The sequence below is a fragment of the Rhamphochromis longiceps genome, linkage group LG12 (assembly GCF_057381845.1).
Source record: "Rhamphochromis longiceps isolate RC_006_pf linkage group LG12, R_longiceps_female_GT1.1, whole genome shotgun sequence".
Lineage (NCBI taxonomy): Eukaryota > Metazoa > Chordata > Actinopteri > Cichliformes > Cichlidae > Rhamphochromis > Rhamphochromis longiceps.
The window spans coordinates 19,326,258-19,347,828 of record NC_140568.1 but is presented as its reverse complement, the minus strand read 5'-3'; the positions used below and the strand labels follow the sequence as shown (position 1 = coordinate 19,347,828).

Here is a 21,571-nt window from a genome sequence, read left to right as displayed (position 1 = left end):
TAGTCGCTTAGCCGACCGGATGTATTCGAGGTTCCTGTGGTCAGTCCATACCACAAAGGGTTCTGTTGCGCCCTCTAGCCAGAGGCGCCACTCCTCCAGGGCGAGTTTGATTGCCAACAGCTCCCTGTCCCCGATGTCGTAGTTCTGCTCTGCAGGAGAGAGACGACGGGAGAAGTAAGCACAAGGGTGGAGCTTACCCTCTAGTTGCTGGGAGAGAACTGCTCCGACCCCTACATCCGAGGCATCCACCTCCACGATGAACTGCCGCTTGAGATCCGGTTGCCGGAGGATGGGCGCCGACGCGAAGCGTTTCTTTAGTTGGGAGAAAGCCTCCTGAGCCAGATCATCCCAGCAGAAGGGTACCTTAGGGGAAGTTAAACGGGTTAGTGGCAAAGCAATCTTGCTGTAGTCACGAATGAACCTCCGATAAAAGTTTGCAAAACCGAGGAACCGTTGAAGCTGCTTACGGTTAGGCGGAGTGGGCCAGTCTAAGACTGCAGGGCGATTTAAGAACCGACCCAGCTAAGGTACTTAGCTGGGTCGGTTCTTAAATCGCCCTGTTCGATGATGTAGCCCAAAAATGACACAGTACTCACATGAAACTCGCACTTCTCCCCTTTAACAAACAGCTGATTCTCCAGGAGGCGTTGCAGGACTTGTCTGACGTGGTGTACATGATCCGAGAGAGAGTGGGAGAAGATGAGGATGTCGTCAAGGTACACAAACACAAAACGATCGATGAAATCTCAGAGAACATCATTGACTAGACCCTGAAAGACAGCTGGAGCATTAGTCAGTCCAAACGGCATGACCAAGTATTCAAAATGGCCCAGGTGCGTGTTGAAGGCCGTTTTCCACTCGTCACCCTCTCTCATCCTGACTAAGTGGTAAGCATTCCGCAGATCGAGCTTAGTAAAAACGGTCGCCCCCTGCAGGAGTTCAAAGGCGGAGGATAAGAGTGGTAGAGGGTATTTAATCTTAATAGTAATGTTATTGAGGCCCCGGAAATCAATACATGGCCGAAGGCTTTTATCCTTCTTAGTGACGAAAAAGAACCCGGCAGCCACAGGGGATGAAGAGGGGCGAATCAGTCCATCAGCCAAGGATTCATTAATATACTTCTCCATGCATTCACGTTCAGGTTGAGAGAGACTGTATAAGCGACTAGTGGGAAGAGGTGCACCCGGGAGCAAATCAATACTGCAGTCGTACGGGCGATGAGGAGGAAGAGAGCGGGCTCGGTCCTTACAAAATACTTGCTTGAGATCATGATACTCTGACGGGATAGCTGAAAGGTCAGGGGGCTCGTGTGGTAGTGGGTTAGCTGCTGTAACGGGAGTAGCTGCTGTCAAACAGGTCATGTGACACTCCTCCCCCCACTCCTGAACCCTCTCCTCCTTCCAGTCGAGCACAGGGTTATGCTGGCGTAACCATGGAAATCCTAGCACCAGGGGCGTGAGAGGGGCTTCAAAGACGTAAAACTGCAACAGTTCAGTGTGATTCCCAGACAGCGTTAGGGACACGGGTTCTGTAACATTTGTTACGTCGGGAAGACGTTGACCGTTTAAAGCGGTGACCCGCAACAAGTGGGGTAATGCCCGTGTGTAAATCTTAAGTTTGAGAGCCAGGGAAGCATCCATGAAGCTCTGCTCCGCCCCAGAGTCAATCAGCGCCTGAAGAGAGTGAGAGGCAGAGTGGACAGTCACTTTAGCGGCTAGCATGAAGCGTGGAGGAGAATGTGAGAAGGAGACCTCGCCCACCCGTTTCCTCCTTTCTACCGGCGGGCGGGGTCTTTTGGCCGAGCAGGACAGACCTTGGCGTGATGGCCCTTGCGGCCGCAGTAAAAGCACTCACCAGACTGCCATCTGCGTGCCCTCTCCTCCGGGGAGACTTGGGAGCGTCCGATCTGCATGGGTTGCTCCTGCTCGTCGCCGCGGTCCACTTCCCGATCGCTACCTCCGCTTCCGCCGGAAGCTGACTCCGCTCGCCCCAGAGGCCTCTGGGAACTGTAGTTGCTGGCGCGGCGACGCGCCCTCAAATGTTCATCAACCTTAACACATAAGGTGATCACTTCCGACAGAGTCTTGGGCAGCTCCCTCATTAACAGTTCGCCCTTAAGTTCATCACAAACATTGTTCAATAAGGTACTTATCAGCGCAGGCTGCCCCCATCCAGTCTCCTCAGCCAGTGTCCAAAACTCCACAGAGAAGCCCACCATACACCGTCTTCCTTGTTTTAAGTTCAGCAAACGGTGGCCCGCTGCCTCAGCTCCGGTGCCCCTTTCGAACACACTTTTGAACTTCGAGAGAAAATCAGCATAGGTAATCTCCGGGCTAGTTCGTAACACAGCTTGAGCCCAGTTCAAGGCTTGACCGCGGAGTAACTGAACGAAAAAGGCTATCTTAGCTCCATCACTCTCATACGTTCGCCGCAGCTGCCTAAACTGCAACGTAATCTGTGTTAGGAAACCAGCACACTTGTGGAACTCACCAGCGAATGGCTCCGGTGACGGTAAAGCTCGTTCCGGGGGTTCCGCGGAAGCGGGGGCTGGTGGCGTGGAGAGTTCCGGGGCTGGCGGCTGTGCAGACGAGGGGGGCATAGCGGGACCTGGCAGCGGAATGTGCTGAGCGAGAGCCTGAGTGAGTGCGAGCAACTGATGGTTAATGTGTTGTAGCATCTGCTCGTGTCGCTCCAACACGGCTTCTGGAGGAGGGGTGGGTTGCAGAGCTGAGTCCGCTGGATCCATAGTATGGCTGGATTGTTACCGTCACGGGTTGCTCTGAGGATCCACTCGCAGGACTCCGGAGTTGTGTTTTAACAGAGACGGTTTATTCACAAAGTCTTCACCAAGTGTATTTACAAACAGTGCGAGGACAGTGCTATACACAAGATGTGAGAGGCAGGGTTCCAGGGCTCCAGGGAAAACAAGGGAATCACACACGCGCTCACGCCAGCCTCTCTCCGCTAGTGACCAGTCACCTCTTACACACTCCACACGGGGAAACACGGGGACGGGTCCGGGGAATCTAGAACAGAGAGACAAATGTTAACTTTCTGAGACGGAAGAGTGGGAAACTAGGGCTCGACGTGTACTGACTAGAGTCTTCACAACAATCCAGCGTTGAACAGCTGATCTCCTCCTTCTGATATACCAGCTGGTCTGATGAGGCCCAGGTGTGCATGATCCGGGAGGGCGTGGACCGAGGGCGTGAACCCGCCATGAGTTCCGCCCCGGCAAAACAGGGGAGGGGGAGAGAGATGCTGATCAGTGCCTTGCCGATCCCGCAGGCCGTGACAAAAACACTACTCAGATTCAGATCATGCCCCTCTAGTTTCCAATGCCATGTGCTAACGCCAGGCTAAACAGTGTTTCCAAAAAGCCTCTACCTCTCACCTTGGGTCAACACACCTGAATCACATGATTATTTTGTACCAGGGCTCTGGAGAACTGCAGGAGCTAATTTAGCCATTTAAATCAGCTGTGTTGGTTCAAGGACACATCTAGAACCTGCAGGGACACCGGCCCTCGAGGCCTGGAGTTGCCCAACCCTGCTCTACCACAACCTTAGTTTTAAGGTGGGGCGTACTGTTCCTGAACCAGACAATCTTTTTTTTTTCTGTCTTTCTTTTTTTTAAGTCTAGCCCATCACCTGAAACTAGTTTACTAGTTTTCAGCTGTCACTGTGCGAATGGCAGGGTGTATCCTGGACAGGTCACCAGACTTTCAGCAGTGTTGGAGACATTATTCAAATAAAAAAAAAAAGCCAAATCAAGTGAATTATTTATATAGCGCATTTTCAAAACAGCTGACAGTCACCCAAAGTGCTTTTTAGGCACTTATTTTGCAATCTCCAAGAACCCGTTAACAAAGCCTGGAATTCACATAAAAGACAAATATAACAACTAACTTCAAAAAATAGTAAAGACATGTAGTAATGTATTACATTTCGTTTTAAAGCTCCTTGCATTACTTTTATATTACTCCATAACAAGGTCTGAAATCACTGTCACATCATTAGCAGCTGATAATACAGACCTTGAGCTTATGTCCCACACGCTGACATTTAATGAGGACACATAAGAAATCTTTGTTTTTGTGTTTGCACCCTGAGACAACTGTTTTTGTGATATGGCGCTATATAAAATTAAATTAAATTAAATTGAAGTTTTGATATGAACACAAACCTAACAACACAAAGAAATGTTTAAAATCAACCCAAATAGACTTTAAAGAGATCTCCACTGTGATTCTGCTGTAGGAACATGTACTGGTAGAAATGGAGGCTCGTTACTGCCTTTGTTACCCGCTGAAGCGCAGGCCCCGGCTGCTGGGCTGGGCTCTGCATACACTCACCCTGGGTTCTTCGCTCGCTTTGTTGTAAACATGCTGTCTGTGCAGATGCTCGCAAAGCATCCATGTTGTGTGAGCAGTATAATGCAGTTGTTTCAGGACATACCTGACATGACAGTGAGATAACCATAACTTTAATGTGATTCTTCAAGTTAATAGAACAGAATAGAATAGAATAGAATAAACCTTTATTATCCCACGGATGAGAAATTTTGGTGTTACAGAGCTCTTACAGCAAGGGAAAATAAAATATAAAAGGAAGACACAAGGTGGTCCCATAAACATAAGCAACCGAAGTTTGTATATACAGGTAACAATGCACAGAATATGTATAGAAAAATTGAAGAATTGTACGGAGATATGTATAAAATGCAGTAAACCTTTACAATACTGTGTTAATTAAAAATGCAATGTGATTATGTGTTACCTTGTAGCACTTGTATACACAATACTTAACTACACAGGGCACATCATGAAAAAAAATTGTATTTGAAAACCAAAATGCAGTGAAATTGCAAATGTACTTTTCATAACTGTATGCTGTGACTTAGCTGGACAAATTGTTTCTTTTCAGTGTTACAATGTTGACTCCACAGTAATAAAGGCGGTCTTTCACTTGCGAATATGAAATCAGTCCCTCCAGCAAAGCTTTTAAGCCCTTATCTTCAAATCTCTCTCTACCCTTGGCTTTCCTCTGGAGAATGCAGCTGACATCTTTATTCCCACAGCTTCGCATGCAGTCCGATTTCTCAGGGGATTCAGACAGAAAGAGACAAGCAGAGCGGATAATCGCAAGAAAAAGAGTTTAAGAGATTAATTTTGTTTTTTTTCTCCCCTTCATCATGATTGCAACCTTTACTAGAGTTTATGTGTGTGAGAGAGAGAAATAGCGACACAGGAACAAATGAAGATGATTAGATGAAAAGGAAGGCGCAAGTCTGTACAGTAAGATATATGATTAGTAGTTGTGTTGACAAAGTGCTTTTTTTTTCCTTTGGAAGAATCCCAACCGTGCCCCAGTGTAAGCCTGAAGAGCTGTAACAGCATTTATTTCCCCAGAATAACCATTCAAACAATGCTTTGTCAACATTCAAGGCTGATTGTTTTCTTCAAAGGTGTTTGTTAATGCGAAAATGTAAAAAAAAATACAGTTATAAGTAAACTAATGATATTGCGGCTGTATTGTAACCATTTAAACCTAGTTTGTCACACTCAAAGCAATTTTCCTAGTGAGAGATAGTTGTGCCTCTGTTGGCTGATTTGTTACCGAAAGTAATAAAATTAGATTTTCTTGCAACAGAGCGATCTGGGAGGCTATTAAGTAAAGCCGTAAGGAGGTGTATGCACATTTACAATCCAGGCCGGGTGCTCCAAAATAGTAAAGGAGAGCCATTTAGACAGAGAAATGATGGCCATTCGCTGGATTGATCCCCCTCTTACTGGTTTAATCAACAACATTGCATCATAGCTTGAGTTTTGTCGGGTGAACATCCCGGTATGAGTTACACCCGTCTGTGTGTTTGTTGTTTACTCCAATTTAAAATGCTACTCAAAATACCACAAACCATACATCAGTACAAAATGAGTGTTTTAAATTCTGCCTTTTCTAGATTGTTGATACCGATAAACACAAAGTACGCAGCAGCGTTTTGTTTTTTAACATCATTATGCATGCTACAGTTGTTATGCATGCTCATTGTGTGTTATCTTGATTAAAACATTACACAGTACAGTAAATCAAAGTTATATGACATATAACTCTGATTTACTGTACTGTGTAATGTTTTAATCAAGATAACACACAATGAGCATGCATAACAACTGTAGCATGCATATGCATAGCTCATATAATGTTAAGCACCAGATACAAAAGTAACAAATTAGCAACACATGTTGCTAAATGCACTTGTCAGTGCATTTTGGATGTAGGCAAAGTTCTGCAAGAAATCCTGTTTCAGCCTCAATTGTACCAAATTTCATGGCAGCTTATCCAATATTTTTTTCTTTTAGTCTGTAAAACAGCCAACACTGCTGTCTCTAAAGGCATGCCACTCTCACTGCTAAGAAAAGAAATTCTTTCCACTTTGCACATCAGACTGTTTTATTTTTTATTTTCTTTCTTTCTTTTTAAACAGGTCGACACGGGACAGCGAGGATGAAGACGACGAAGACAGGCGAGGGCGAAGCTGCACTCTGCAGTACCAGCATGCCATGGTCAAAGTCCTGACTCATTTTATAGCCGAGTCAGCTGATCCTCGAGGCCAGACCAGCTACATGCTGGGCACCGATTGGCAGGTGGACATTACGGAGCTTGTTTGGGACTTCCTCAAAGTAGAGAATACACAGGTTGCACAGCTATTGGACAAGAAGATACTAGTGGGCCTTGACACAGGCATGACCACTATTCAGGTATACGAAGAATCTGTATCTGTATCAGAATTTGTTACAACAACAGCTTACAGGTGCTGTCTAAAATTACATTTGCTGCAATGAGACAAAATCTGAATGTTAGTCAGGCAGTGGGGGGTTTATTAACACATAATAATCATAAAATTTTTATCTTTAGTACACATGCAACCACAATACAATTTGTACACCGGCTGTTTTGATTAAGTTTAATTTCAAAGCACAGTTAAAATCTTAGTGGGCACGACTGTAACATGCTTGGTGCAATCCCCTGAAGCTTGGCACAGTGTTATCATGATAAATAGAAAGAAAAAAAACTGTTAAAAGTGGTGGTTCCTAAAAACTAATACTCAGTAGGCTTCTTTCAAGTTGCATTTTATAATTTTTAAAAATGCAATTTTACTGTAATGCTCCACTTTGGTCAGTTCTTCCCTGATTTGAACCATATGTTCTCTGAACAATGTTGCCTCTGATTCCAAATAGGTATTTGCCATTGATTCTTGTTCTTCCCTGAATACCTGCTTTGTTAACAGCAAAAGAGATCCAGAAACTACTCGAGTGAAATGCTGTCATTCAGTGTGCAATTATTCTGCCGTTGCTAGAATCTTTCAAAACTCCAGCAATGTTTGTGTTGGAAGATCAGTGCTTCCTTTTAATCCTCTTTACTCAAGTAATTGTGCAAATCTCAAAATCTGTTGTATAGATGCACACACACACACACACACACACAGTAGTGTAGAAGCTATTTGAGGTTGGCAAAGATTTGTTTTAATATAGAACACTATAATATTGTGGTTGTTCTAATGAGTCAAAAAAAATAAGACTGTAGTGATTTTATTAGTGATTTAACTACAACCATTTGGGAAATACAGTTCTATGCCTCTGCACTCATCACGGGCGTAGCAGTCATGGTAATTTGGGGCTTTTTATGATTTCTCTGAACTGGACTGGAATGATTTACATCCTTAATGACATTAAAAACAATCATTTGGTGCACAGCTTTGAATCAATTTAGGATTTTCTCTAAACCACACAGGGTCATAATTCTACGTACAGGTTCAAATATATACGTACACTCACTTAAATCTTCGGTTAAGGTGCTGAAGGTGAGATGAGAAACCACTTTGTCGAGGTCTGGAAGAAAGAAACCCCAAACTGTCACCCTTAGATGAGAGTACCATCTAATTAGTGGTACTGGTACATTGCACAAAGTGGGTGGAGTAATGAAGAAGTATTTCTACCTCTAAATTCTTCAACTTTAGGTCAGTTCAACAGGTAGTTGGACACAACAGAGAGTATCAGCAGGACAATGATCCCAAACAACCATGGAAACTAGTTTTGGAATGAATGAAGCAGGCGAACACTAAGCTTCTAGAAAGTCCTTCACAAACCCCAAAATTGTGGACTTTCCATAAGAACTTTGTCCATGCCAGAAAACAAACAGATTTGAATGAACTCTACCAATTCTGCCAAGAAGAGTGATTAAAAATATCCAATTGGAAGCTTGTTGATGTCTACCAAAAACATCTGGCCGAGGTGCAACTTGCTAAAATACATTTAATCATATATTAGTGTGATGTGTGTATGTATTTGAGCCTGTAGGTACACTTTATCCCTTTGTTGGTTAGACAAAATCCCAATAGGCTTCAAACTGGTGCACCCAATTTGGGTTTTTTTTAATCATTTAAGATATATTCAGTATAATCATTCCACCCTGGAAGCTGAACAGTTCTAAGAAATCATTAAAAGCCCCAAATTACCATGACATTCATTCCTGTAATGAGCTTAAACTTCTGACCACAACTGTGTGAGTTTGGGTGTAGCATTCATCCATCCCATCAGCATAAACGCAACATCTTAGGGATACTTCTTTTTATAACTTTGTGGTCAACTCTGAAGTCTCTTTGCCTGGCCAGAACTCGAGAGTTTATGCACTAATTAGGCAAAACATTGCAATAAATTTCAGAATAAATGTTAAATTTGTAACCTTTTATATTTAACAAGTCAATGGTGAAATTTGGTGCCATAACTCAGGAACTGGTGAGCATTGGTGGTGCTTTGGTGGTTCTGTCAATCTGCCAGGCTAAAAATGTGCTTGAAGCATTCATGTTTTAACATTTTTTGCTTCTCTGTAGCAACAGCCATGACTGCTGTCATGGTTACAGCTCTGTACTCTGTCAGAATCTTTAAAAATAATTACATTTATTATGTTGTACTACAAATCCTTGGATGTGAATGTGTTCACAGCCAGACAACAACATGGTTGTAATTCTAGGTATATCTTAAACTCTAATTAGAGTTTACCTAGCTTAACATTACATTATTCTCTCTAGAGAAAAACATGTCAGAATAACATGCTGTGGAAACATGTTGCTTATCCCGGGGACAGTAACAATTGTGAATGTTGCTGTTGTAGTTTGACTAGTACCTCCCTTTGACCAGAGCAGACAGGTGATTACTGGTGTGTCACAGCCTGTACTTCAGGCTCTCTGTAGTGAGTGGGTCCTCTCCCCTCAGCCCTATGCTTTGTCAAGCTCTTCACACTAACTGGATGAATATCAGCCTCCTAATGACATCTGTGAGAGTGGGATCTGTTTCCTGGCTCAGAGTACTCATCCGTCTGTTTCTGTGCAGAGATGTGTTCAATCCCCAAACACCACAAACCTGAAAATATAAGCACCAACCGGAAAACACGGCAAGTACGAGGGTCTGACAGCTGACTGCCTGTGCCATGCATCATGCTGATGAAAGATACGGCACACGGATGAGGATAAGCATGCGGAGGAAGTCTTCCTCTGCATGCTTCGTTCTTCTGTTTTGGGGTTAAAGTGTGCCTCTTTTTTAGATTACCAGTATTAGTCAAAGGGAATCGATTCATACCTACATGAGGTACAAGGGTTGGATGGCATCCAAGTTGAGTTGTTTTTTGATCCACCCAGCCTGAGTAGCGACAGATAAAATTAAAAAAAAAGTGTGTTTTGTGTATCGTTTTGCATATTGCGGAGGAGCATGCAAGTCTTTTATGTTAGATGAAAACCCTTGGAAAGACATTTTCTCAGCTTCACCTGTAACTCACAGTAATCCCTCCCTTTTTTTTCTAAAATCAGTGGCATCTTCACAGCCAGATGCTCATTGATGTGTTGTTTTTGCATTTCACTTGCCAGAAATCACTTGTCAGTCAAACAATGTGACCAGTGTGTATTTTCCGTTAATGAAGTTTTTTGCTGTTTTCTTTCTGCTCCATCCGTTTCTGTTTGCTGTTGCTGCTGATTTCTCTTGGGAAAGACCTCCCAGGCCTCAGTGTTTAGAGCAGGAAATCATAAAGCCTTCATCAACAGGCTATACACTAGGTTGAGTCACTGCTGTTGAGTAGCATCTATAATTGTTCGTACCAAATGTGACAGGTTACTGCGTGTATTCGTGAAGAATACCGTCAAAGAAAAATGTAATTATTTGCCTTTTTTACTTTAATGTCTCCATGGTAATCTGTCATCTCTCTCCTTGTTTTTCTTCACTTTTTCAGGTGTTGTCTCCTTTATCAGACTCAATCCTGGCAGAGAAGACTATCACAGTGGTGGATGACAAAGTGACCATCACAGAGTTGGGAGTCCAGTTGGTGACAGGCCTTTCCATGAGCCTGCAGCTCAGTCCGGGAAGTAACCGGGCCATCCTGGCTACTACAACCACACAGGAAGTCTTGCAGAGCTCCAAACAGGTCAGAATGCTTTAAGAAATTAAAAACCACAAAACTACATTTAATATGCGTAAGGGTTATTGGCTCACAAGTTTGAAAACATATTGTCTAATTGAATGAGCAAATTCATATAAATTTATACACTCACCTGCCATTTTATTAGGTATATCTTGTTAATACTGGGCTGGACCTCCTTTTTGTCTTTGGAACTGCACAATTTTTCATGGCATGAATTCAGTAAGGTGCTAGGAAACATTCCTCTGAGATTGTGGTCCATATTAACATGACAGCATCACACAGTCGCTGCAGATTTGTCAGCTGCACATCTTTGATCCAAATCTGCCGTTCCATCAAATCCCAAAAAAGCTCTCTTAGATTGAGATCTGGAGACTGTGAAGAGCATGAGAGTACAGTGAACTCGCCGTCATGTTCAAGAACAAGTTTGGATTTATTTGACTTTTGGTGTGTTATTCTGAGGGAAGCAGCCATCAGAAGATGCACACTTTGTGGTCATAAATGGACATGGTCAGCAGCAATACTCAAGTAGGCTGCTGTGTTTAAGTGATGCTCAGTTGGTACTAAGGAGCCCAAAATGTGCCCAGAAAATATCCCCCATTTGAATATAACACCGGCAGGCTGAATTGTTAACAAAAGGCATGATGGAGTAATTCGCTCATATTGTTTATTCAAATTCTGACACTAACAGCAGAAATTGAGACTCATCAGTACAGGCAACATTTTTCCACTTTTGGCAAGCCAGAGTGAATTATGTGAAAAATGTTCAGATGGCTCTACAGGGAAAGGAGAAAATCTGAAAACCTGATTGTAAAACGTCGTAAAGATAGGAAAAGATATTTTAGTTGACTGATGACCAAAGAAAACATCGCTTGAAACACATTCTGCTGCAATCAGGGGGAACATAAAGAGCCACATGCAACTCATCAGATCTGCAGAGGCCACTGTCTTAAAATGACACAGTGGGCATTGCAATACTTGCACAAAAAACAGACAAGTGCTTCAAAGATTGTGGTTGGGGTGGGGTTATCAACTGGAATCTGAGTTTCTGTGGCAGCTCAGACAGTGTGAAATAGATTGCATAATGTCAACAGGTATGGAAAGAGTCCAGTTTAAAAATCATTGTTCCTTGGCACAAAATATTATATGCAGTTACAATTATATTCATTTAAACTGCTTAAATACCCTACTATTCAACTTAGACGTAATGTAGTTACTGGAAGTGATTCAGTTTTGACACTTACAGTGCCTTTGTTGCATACAGAAAGTGGAGGTGTTTTAATAAGATAAAAAGTAAAACCAACGAATAATCGTTAATCAACTGTGATTTTCTATTAATCATGTTATCAGTTATCCATCAAAATCAAATATTTGATAGTCGATGCTCCTCAAATCTAATTTTCTTTGTCATACCTAATATCTTATTATCATCTTTCCATTTCCTTAAGCTGCAGAAAATTATAGTCAACACTTTCATGTGTTTTAATAGATAAAATGATTAATGGATAAAATGAGTGGATAATTAGCAGGTTAGCAGAAAAAGAAGATAATAATTTGGTGCAGACCCACGTATAAGAGACTTCTATGTGATTTTACTTAACAGCTCATTTCTCCTCAGAGCCTCCTTTACAAAAGTGAGCGCTGATTCTTCTCTACTAGATGAAAATTATTCACAGACCATTTAGACAGATCTGATTAAGGCAGATAATTATGTTCATTTGTTTTACATTGGCAATTATTATCACCTAGAATATTAAATTACTCTTAATTAGATGAAATAATTTTTTTATATAAATATCAGCTGAAGCCAAAAGTGCTCAATCGCCAACTCAAATACTTTTAGGGTCTCTATAAAGTTATTTTTTGTTTGCATTACACTATCCTTAACTGTCTAAATGTGCAAAAGACAAAGAAAATAAGTGAGAGATTATAAAAAGTTATCTACATGAGGAGCGCTGCTTTGAGACAAGCTGGATGTCTTAGGACAGCAGCCCCAACCTTTTTTGGGCCACAGACCGGTTTATGTCCAACAATATTTTCACGGAACGGCCTTGTGTCGTGGATAAATAAACAAAAAAAACCACTACCGTACCAAAGAAAAAGAAGATTTATTCTTAACACAAGAGAAAAGACCCTGGGAAACCAAGTTAATGATCAAAACAATTAAAAAATAACAATAAAAACCTATAAAACCCCTGAAAACCATACATTTCACACCCGAGCCTCAACTCTCGCGGCCTGGTACCAAACGACTTGGCCGTGAGAGTTGGGGACCGCTGTTTTAGGATTATCAGAAACTTCAGCAGAGTCTTATTGTCATGGCTTCCAAAGCTTGTGAGCATAGTGCAGCCTGAGGGCTGGCAGTCCATTGGCATAGCCTCTCTTAACATTTAAGCTGGTGGGCAAGCCCATAGCTTCAGCCTGGCAGCTTGATTCTTTAATGAATAGCAAAAACAATACAAAAATAGAAAAATGCTAAGCTTTTTCATTTACTTCTATTTGTAGTTCCTCTTTTTTAATTAATTTTGTTATATTATTTACTTTCCTGAATAGATGTACATTTTTTTCTTCTATGTCTTGGCTAGTCTGTTCTTTTTACGGCACTCATATATTAACTCAAAGGCTTGAAAGCATGTAACGCAGCGCTTCTCTTTGGTTATCTAATGGAAACAGAAGTTTAATCTCAGAGCAAGCTCAAGCAACACCACAGTACTGTACAAAATTTCGACTTAAAATCTGAACTTTGCAATTCTGTCATGTTTGCTTTTCTTTATAATTTGCTGCAGCTACTCTCGCTGTGGCTTCTTTGATCAAGCTCTCCAGTGAGCTCTCCGAGCTGCCCCGAACTATTCCACTTCACCCTTTTTTCTGACTGAGGGCATGAAGGCTATTTATCAGCTCTATCTTCTTACATAGAGTGTGGGGATAAGCAGACAGCACTGCGCTTGCAAGACCTCTGGTGTTACTAATATAAGGAGCATTGACAGACCACTGTGGGAATCTATATACTTGTGCGCCTTTGGGGGATTTGTCTCTTGGTGATATTAAAATGCAAATTGTGAAACTGCAGTAGTAGGCGGCTTCACGACACCCATGTATGGCGAAGCCTCAGTGGCATGAACAATATTTAAAGTAACTGTTTGATCTTTTCTGCCCCTTGGCTGAGAGAAAATAGCTGCTGAGGTAGCTTAACCACAACTTAGTGAGCTTGACTAAAGGAACACTGAATCCAAATAATCATTATGCAGCTCATTTGAACAATTCACTATACTCCCATAAGTTAAAGCCGGCGGAACAAGCAAGGGGAGTTTCAGAGCTAACCTGTTGAAAATGATCTGTTTCCATGAAATTATGCTCTATGCAGTATTTTTACAGCATCATTTCAATCCTTTGTAATGTCTGACAATCCTGCCTCTCTCTCTCTACCTCTTTTGTAGGAGGCCTTGATTAGTGCCTGGCTACAGTTCAGTGACGGCTCTGTGGCTCCACTAGACCTCTACAATCCGGACTTTTTTGTCCTGACAGCCACTTCACTAGACGAGGAAGTCGTGACAGTGCAGCAGGACCCTTCCTGGAAATGGCCTGTCATTGTGACGGAGGCAGAGGGTCAAGGCCTGCTGGTCAGGATGGAAATGACTGTTAGTGAAGTGTGCCAGAAGTTCAAGCGACGCAGCATTATAGCTGCGGGGAACTGCAACATCAGGGTGAAGTTTGGCCATAGTGACAGCTCAAGGGGAGGGAGCAGCGACTATGGTCCTGATGGAGATGATATGGAGAACAGGGGCAGGCTCTCCTCCCAGGACAGGACTGGCCTTGACACACACTATTACGGTAGTTCGATCTCTGACATGGAGGATGGTGTGCTGAAGAGAGCCACCACAACGAGAAGCGCAATAATCCGCAGACCCAATGGGGATAAACTTTCAGTGGATGGTAGCCAGAGCATACCAATTGACTTTGCTGACTTCCCCGCACAAGTAGATCTACCCCGTGGTCGCAATGTGGACGACGAGCTCATTCAGACTGCCCGAGGGCTCACAGACCTAGAAATTGGCATGTACGCCTTGCTCGGGGTCTTCTGCCTCGCCATCCTGGTCTTTCTTATTAACTGCATTTCCTATACGCTCAAATACCGTCACAAGGAGCTCTCCATCGAGGGCCAGGAAAACATGAACCATGCTCACGACTGGGTGTGGCTGGGGAACGAGGCCGAGCTGCTGGAGAGCCAAATCAGCCTTTCGCCTCAGCAGGAAGAACAGACCTCCATGATAGACTCAAGCAGCGGCCTCGAGGAGGGCAGCCACTTACTGAATGGAGGCTCTTCCCAGAAGAGCGTGCCGAGCCAAGTGCATCGGGCAGCGGACACAGGCTGCATAGCCAAGGACAGCAAAGGAGACTCCCCCACCACCAAGAGAAAGCGAGTTAAGTTTACCACGTTCACCACTATCCCCTTGGACAATAGCTACCCCACTGTTAGCACACTGACTGGAAGCCACAGCCATGACATTAAGTGGGTGTGTCAAGACGTGCAGCTTGGAGACTCCAAGGAGTTGCGCAGTTACATGGAAAGGTTAAATGACAGTGCTTTAAAAGAGGTGGCATAATGTACTGTGTGCACTTGTGACAAACTCACCCATATGCCTTCCAGCCAGCGGAGAGTGGGTCTCAACAGAAACCAGATCCACAGTTGGTGATCGAGGAGTAAATTTACTTCAGAATCAACCCAAACTGCCAAAGGGTCATTAAACTTTGCGAGAAATGTCATGATTCCACATATGACTGATGATAAATCACTGACAAAAAACATGAGGTGGTTCTTTTGTTTGTCAGATGGTTGCCACTTAAACATTGTTTTATTATTACACGATTTAGAATCATGCAAGGATCCCAGAACTGATCTGCAGCAAAGCATATAGAGTTTAAAACGAACAGTGACGTGACTAGATAGATATTCTGAGTGTGTGTGTGTGCACATTAAATGGCTTTGGAAGTTCTGTATCAATTTTGGATTTCTTACATGAGAGTTCTGGAAAGGCCAAAGCAAGTCAAGACAAATCTGCATGTTGTTCGGGGGGAAGAAAAACAAGAATGGCACAACTTTCCAGTTCATTGTCATCCTCCTTAGCAAGGCATACGACCTGTTATGTATATACTGAACAATCTCCAAAGCATTGTACTGTTGCTCTGTATATTGTATTTTCATAACATTTAAGGAATACACAGTAATGTCAAGAGTGTGCATCAGCTTTTATTGACTGCAGCATTGTGAGGCATTGAGTCTTTAGATTGGAGAAGGTGAAGCCAATTACACACTGATCTTTGTATCAAAGACTATTTATAAGATGTAATTTACCTACAAGCAACAACACAATCTAATCTCGTTTAATGCTGGCCAGTGAAGAAAAGCATCAATACTCTCATCTTGTCCATTACAATCCAGTACCCTGACACCACAGCCAGTATATGTGAAGGAGCTTTTAAACCAAATGGCTGACCATCATGATAATGTGACATTTCCCAATACCGCCCTCTCAGTTAAAAGTTTTTCAAGGTTTGAAGAAAATACCAATTAACACCTCTGTCCCATAATTACACGCAAGGTAGGAAATATTACCTTTTTTTGGAAGTGGATCTTTTATTATTCAGATAATTGCACAAATAATAATCTTCTCTGAAAACTTCCTAAACAAGGGCAGTCGGCTGAAAAATTGCATTTTGCTCAGTGAACGTTATTGTCATCACAGTGGTGTTGGGGAATTGTGTGTGCGTGAGTGTGTTATTATTTTCCATCAAGCAGAGAAATGTTCACATTATGTTAACTGTTGCCGCAGTATGAATCAGGTTGTTAATCAGGGGCATTGTCAATATTATTCGTTTCAGCAAATAGTGGCGCTACCTTGAGTAGAATTGGGGATGTCGTACAGAATAGCTTACTTCTGTCAGCATTCGGCACTAAATGGAGCCCCACCAGATACCTACACAGAGGTTTAGCAGCTTTTCCGGCTATTTTTCTGCCTATTTCCCTTATCGTGTGTCAGCTGAGAAGGTTTATACCATTTTCATGTCCGCACATTAGCTTAAACATCATACTACAGAGGCCCCAGTCACAGAAGACCCCCAAGCAATCTTTAGTTGCTAAGGGAAATGTGTTTCCCCCAACTGGTTGGTCAGTCATTGCTGCCTGTTGGACCGAAAACCTATTCATGATTACTTTGGTCGCTAGCAAATTGCCCCAATCAACTGTAGTTTGCACGGAAGACACCAGCTTGTCTGTAAAGACTTGCTAACTTCTACAGGAGCAGTAGTAGACTTAGGTTGTGCCTGCTGCATCTGACACATTTCAAAAGGTCAAATTTTTACTTTGAAGACTAACACTCTCTGTTTCACTACCATTTAGCGAGTAGTTGGTGAGCGTTAGCAGACAAGTTAGCCTCTTTCATGCAAACTATAAGTAATAGTAGCAATCTGCTAGCAAAAAAGTTTTTGTTGCGGCTAACTGGCAGTAAATGCTACTACAAAAACATACAGGTAACATAATTTTCTTAGCTAACCCTTATCAAAGAAGAATATGTAATAATATGCATTATTTTTTAAATGTATAACTAATGTTTTCTGGTGTTGCAGTGTTTTAAGTGCTGATATTTCTAAACTGGGGTAATTCAAGTAGAAAAAAATTAAGACATCTATGAGCAATGTAACACGCACACACACCGTGATACACACAAACAATTATGTTCTGTCACCATGTCGTGATCCGCTTCATTTTGTGGGGTTTTCCCGCTTCTGTGGCTTTAGCGTTATCTCCAGGGGACTGAAGCGGGGGTCACAGCTGCTGCGCTCAGTCGGTGGACCGTGAAGGGCGAGGAATGCCTGTGTAGATATGGGAGGGATTTAACTGCCAGCCACAAGGGTAATGATTGATGGAGGACCCCGGTTAATTAAAACACCACTGCAACTCTCTTTCTGCAACCACTGTTGGTGGCTTCAGCCTCTTCAAGTAAAAGCAATACAACCCATTAAAGGCACACCACATTCACCCCCTTGGGCTCCAGTTGTGGATGTGCTCATACCTGCTGGGATGTAGCACACGAAATATAATGGCTGTATTCACTTCGGTTCATGGAGCATGTTAACTCAAGTCTCATTTTTGTTGGCCTTGAAGTCTTGACTTCATGAAAAGGGAAAGGAGAAAAAAAAAGCTTCCCCAGGCCTCCATCTTAAATGGATTTTTAATTAAATTGATGATGTGAGACCAACAAACTCTCACTAATGGTTGGCTGTGCTCCCTGTGGTCCTAATGTGCCAAGCCCGTATTTGCAATTTCCAAATGATTATTCGCTGTTTGATTTATGTTGCTTCATCTGAATTCATTTTACCGTCAGTTCACAGCAGGTTCACGACAGCTAAATGTACACAACCACCCCGCTGGAGAGGAGCGAAGAAACAGCCAACGAGGTCGGCTTGACATTCCGGTCCGACCGATTCTTACAGATGGAGTCGCAGGGAACTAGAGGCAACATTGTTTACAACGCCCCTGTGCCAAATCTGTCTCCTGTAAACACAATCTCCCACCTGACCAGCAGACCACATTGGGAAGATAAACACCACAGCACACATGAACAAATGTTCCCTTGTCTTACCATCTTTGTAAGGTCTCTCAGGCAAAGTCCCTACCCACAAGATGTAAAGCTCTAAAAGAAAAAAAAAAAAGGTCACAAATATGTTTTTTCCAAATAAAAGTAAGTAAATTGTACATCTGTTAGAGACTGATTCAACTGCACACTTAGTAAACGAATGAGTGAGTACATCATGAAATAATTTGTGTCGGAGTGCTTCAAAACAACCAAGAGTGCGCGTGTTTCTTATAATGAAGACATCACCCAGTGCAGCAGCGAGTGTTTATCCTTTTGGACAAAAGAGGGTCTCTGTGGCACAGAAAAAATGTGCTAGTGTGTTAGTTGTGGAGATTATTCATTTGTAGTCAGTTAATTAGTTTTTGTCTTTTTTTATGGGATTTCTTGAAAGTAAGAAATAAACAACCCTGTGCAGGTATTTTTGGCCTCCAGAACCAACAAAGTGATCTCAGCACAAGCTCACAGGTACAGAGTATCAGCGATAACTCAGAACTCCAGCAGCTATAAACAACTACAGTAGCTGGCGAAAGGCTCAGCAGCATGACTCGAGCACCCAGCCATGTCATTTAGATGTATTGGCCCACTAGTAAGGGCAACATGCACAGGGGAGCGACATATCAGGCAGTGCTCTCAGGGAGGCTGAGGAATTTTTCTTCCTGCTGAAGAACAACAGAAGGTCAGAGGGCTACCAAGATACACCTGGCACAAATGGTACTCCTCAGAGTGGCTAAAAAGATTTATCTTGATACCTGTACTGTTTTATGGGAGTCAAGTCCCATTCTGCACAAATAGGATACTCTAAACCACGGGGCATGCACATAATAACTAAGGCTGATGCCGTAAATCCAGATGGATGTACGCTGTTAAAGCGTTTTTACGGTTGCTTATTTCACACATCATCTGTCTGAATGAACATCCTCACCTGCCGCCTCGCTCGGTCCTACAGAAATCAGTCTTACAAGCGACAAGACAAGCACATTTTCTGGAACAAGAGATTGGGAGAGGTTATGTTATCCTCAGCACGACTTCTTCGTTGGTGTGGCATTTCAGAAACATATCAGACACGAGTTAAACAACCCGCCCCTTGTCCCACTTAGATTCCCCGGACTCCAGGATGCCGCGTGATTAGTTCGAGGTAAATGCTGATGATGAGTACTTAGAGATGAGTGATTTGTCTGCTTGGCTGTTTTCTTAAACGTTGTGTGTGCATTATCTTATCCTAATTAACATGCAGCGATACCTCCTAATCCTCCAATTACTGGAGCAACATCTTAGGGAGCATCTGATGGCCGCTCATTACACAGGTAAGACTCAGTAATACAATTAAAAGCAGCTTAACATTCTGTAGATTAGCCCGCCGCGCGCCCCTGAAAAATCATTGACATACAGCACGCACAGTGGTCTTAATTGAGAAGTATGGAGACGCACAGACCAGAATTCACAAATGAAAACTCTTTATGGGATTAAACCTTTTTTCTTTTTTTTTCGCAAGGAAATACTGTTTGATACATGTCTGCTTAGTACTAAAGATACTTGGAGTAATAGTGCCTCTAATTAAAAATTACAGTCATAATTTAATCTTCAGTTTCTGGAAGTCTTTCGTCTTTTACTTGATCTTTTATCACAACTGTGTCGCACAGACTGCAGACAGAACAGGGATTCAGCTACATCCATATTGTTTGTAAAGTCCTGTTTTAAAGCCTTAATTTTAGTGTCTTGGCCAACTGTTGCCAGTTTGAGTTTTTTTGGGGCCACATATTATCATTTGGTGTTGTTGTAAGCTAGCGCTAACTTTTGTCCTTTAATTCAAAGGGGTGAGTTCAAAGGAAATCTAATCCCATGGAGCCGTCCTACAGGTGGAGAGAGATGGCAGAGATCAACACTCCACTTTGTCCCAGAATATATAGTAAAGTGAGGCATTGCATCACATCTCGAATCAGAACATTTTCTGGACAACCATCTCTAAGATACATAAACATTTTATGGCCCAAAGTTTGAACACTTATTATGGTTACTGTGAGATTTTAGCTTGAGATATAGAGTACTTTTCAAAATATATACATTCAGCCACATTCAGCCACATTCAGACCATTTTTTGGGACATTGAAATCTGAAGCAAGGTAGGATCCTGAATATCTCATTAACTATTAAAGATGATAATACTGAATGAAAACGTGGATGAAAGAAAATGGATCAACGCATCATTTTCAAAAAACTATATCTTGCAAAGTATTTAATATATGAAGCTAGAATTTCACAGGAATCATTATATATTTCCAAACTTTGTACCATGTATTTTTTATGCAAATCAGATCCAGTCGAGCAGAAGGCCCGCACTGATTTTAAATGGAATGACCCATATGGGAGTCTGACTCTAACATTTGGACCCAGTCTCAAGTGTACCCCGAAGGGTTTTGGCGCTTCTGTTTGGTAGTTTCAAAACCAAGACAGAGTTTAAAAAAAAGACAACACCTAGAACTAAGTACTCATCCAATCATGTAATACAGCAATGACTTGTGAGCAGGTAAAGTATTTTTGTATTAGCTGTATCTGATGTGAAACCATTGCAAGACTCTCACTTTAACATAATGATCGCTAAAGGCAGAAAACAAATTGAGTTTCCATTATAGACTGCATATAAAAGATGGTTGTAGCCAAGCTGCAATTTGTGACACCACCCCAGAGAAAAAAGAGAGGCCTTAAATATTTATTATGTTACTGCTGTGAATGTAATGTAATGTTAAGAAAATATTCTGAACTTGAACATATAACCAGAACATTTACAAGAATAGTGGGGGTTTTTTTGTTGTTGTTGTTTTTTAATGACTTGAATATCTTCAGTCTTCTTGGTCTAAAGTGATCCATCCACCTACTATCAAAGACAATACAAATGGTTTACGATGCCAGAATTAAATGCCCCTGCCCTTCCCAGCAACCTGGACATAGGCTCACTCTCGTTCCACTTATGAAGCCTCAATCTCAGCATTTTGGTCGTTGCCATTTTGATAGTTTGCAACCACAAGTGAGCAGCTGACTGAAAACAGAGACACTGCACGCTCACGTGGCAGAAAATTGTCAGTCACAAAGAAGCATTTGATTTGCAGGAAGAACTACTGACTTAGGAATTGTATAAATGCTGGAGGCTATGAATTCAATGAAAGATAAAGAGCATTCAGAAGGTTCTCAGAGGAACTGTTGTTTACTCGCACCATCATCTTAAAATACGAGGAGGCCAGCGTCAAAACTACATCTATGTGTTTTTTTCCCCAGTTCTGCTTCCACAACCGCTATGATGTGTCAGAAATTCCTCTGTACATGTGAAACAAGCCACCACGCTAGAATTATGACCTCAAGGCATTGTGTTGGTTTTGAAACATCAAGCTGTCTGCTCAGTCACTGCTTCATGGGCGCTCTGACCAAATTAAACAGGAAACGGCCCTCCCCGAGCCTCACGGCTGGCAGGCCTTACCA

General features: G+C 42.3%; 1 protein-coding gene across 1 annotated transcript in view; it reads left to right on the top strand.

The window, feature by feature from the left end:
* Positions 1-15,521, top strand: part of LOC146657183 (transmembrane protein 132C) — a 169,894-nt gene extending 154,373 nt beyond the window's left edge. Inside the window, exons 7-9 of the mRNA XM_085425083.1 lie at positions 6,487-6,760; positions 10,281-10,472; positions 13,904-15,521. Coding sequence (XP_085281209.1) covers positions 6,487-6,760; positions 10,281-10,472; positions 13,904-15,070 — 1,633 coding nt within the window. The 3' untranslated portion in view covers positions 15,071-15,521. The remainder of the gene's footprint in view (positions 1-6,486; positions 6,761-10,280; positions 10,473-13,903) is intronic.
* Positions 15,522-21,571: the final 6,050 nt, after the last annotated feature.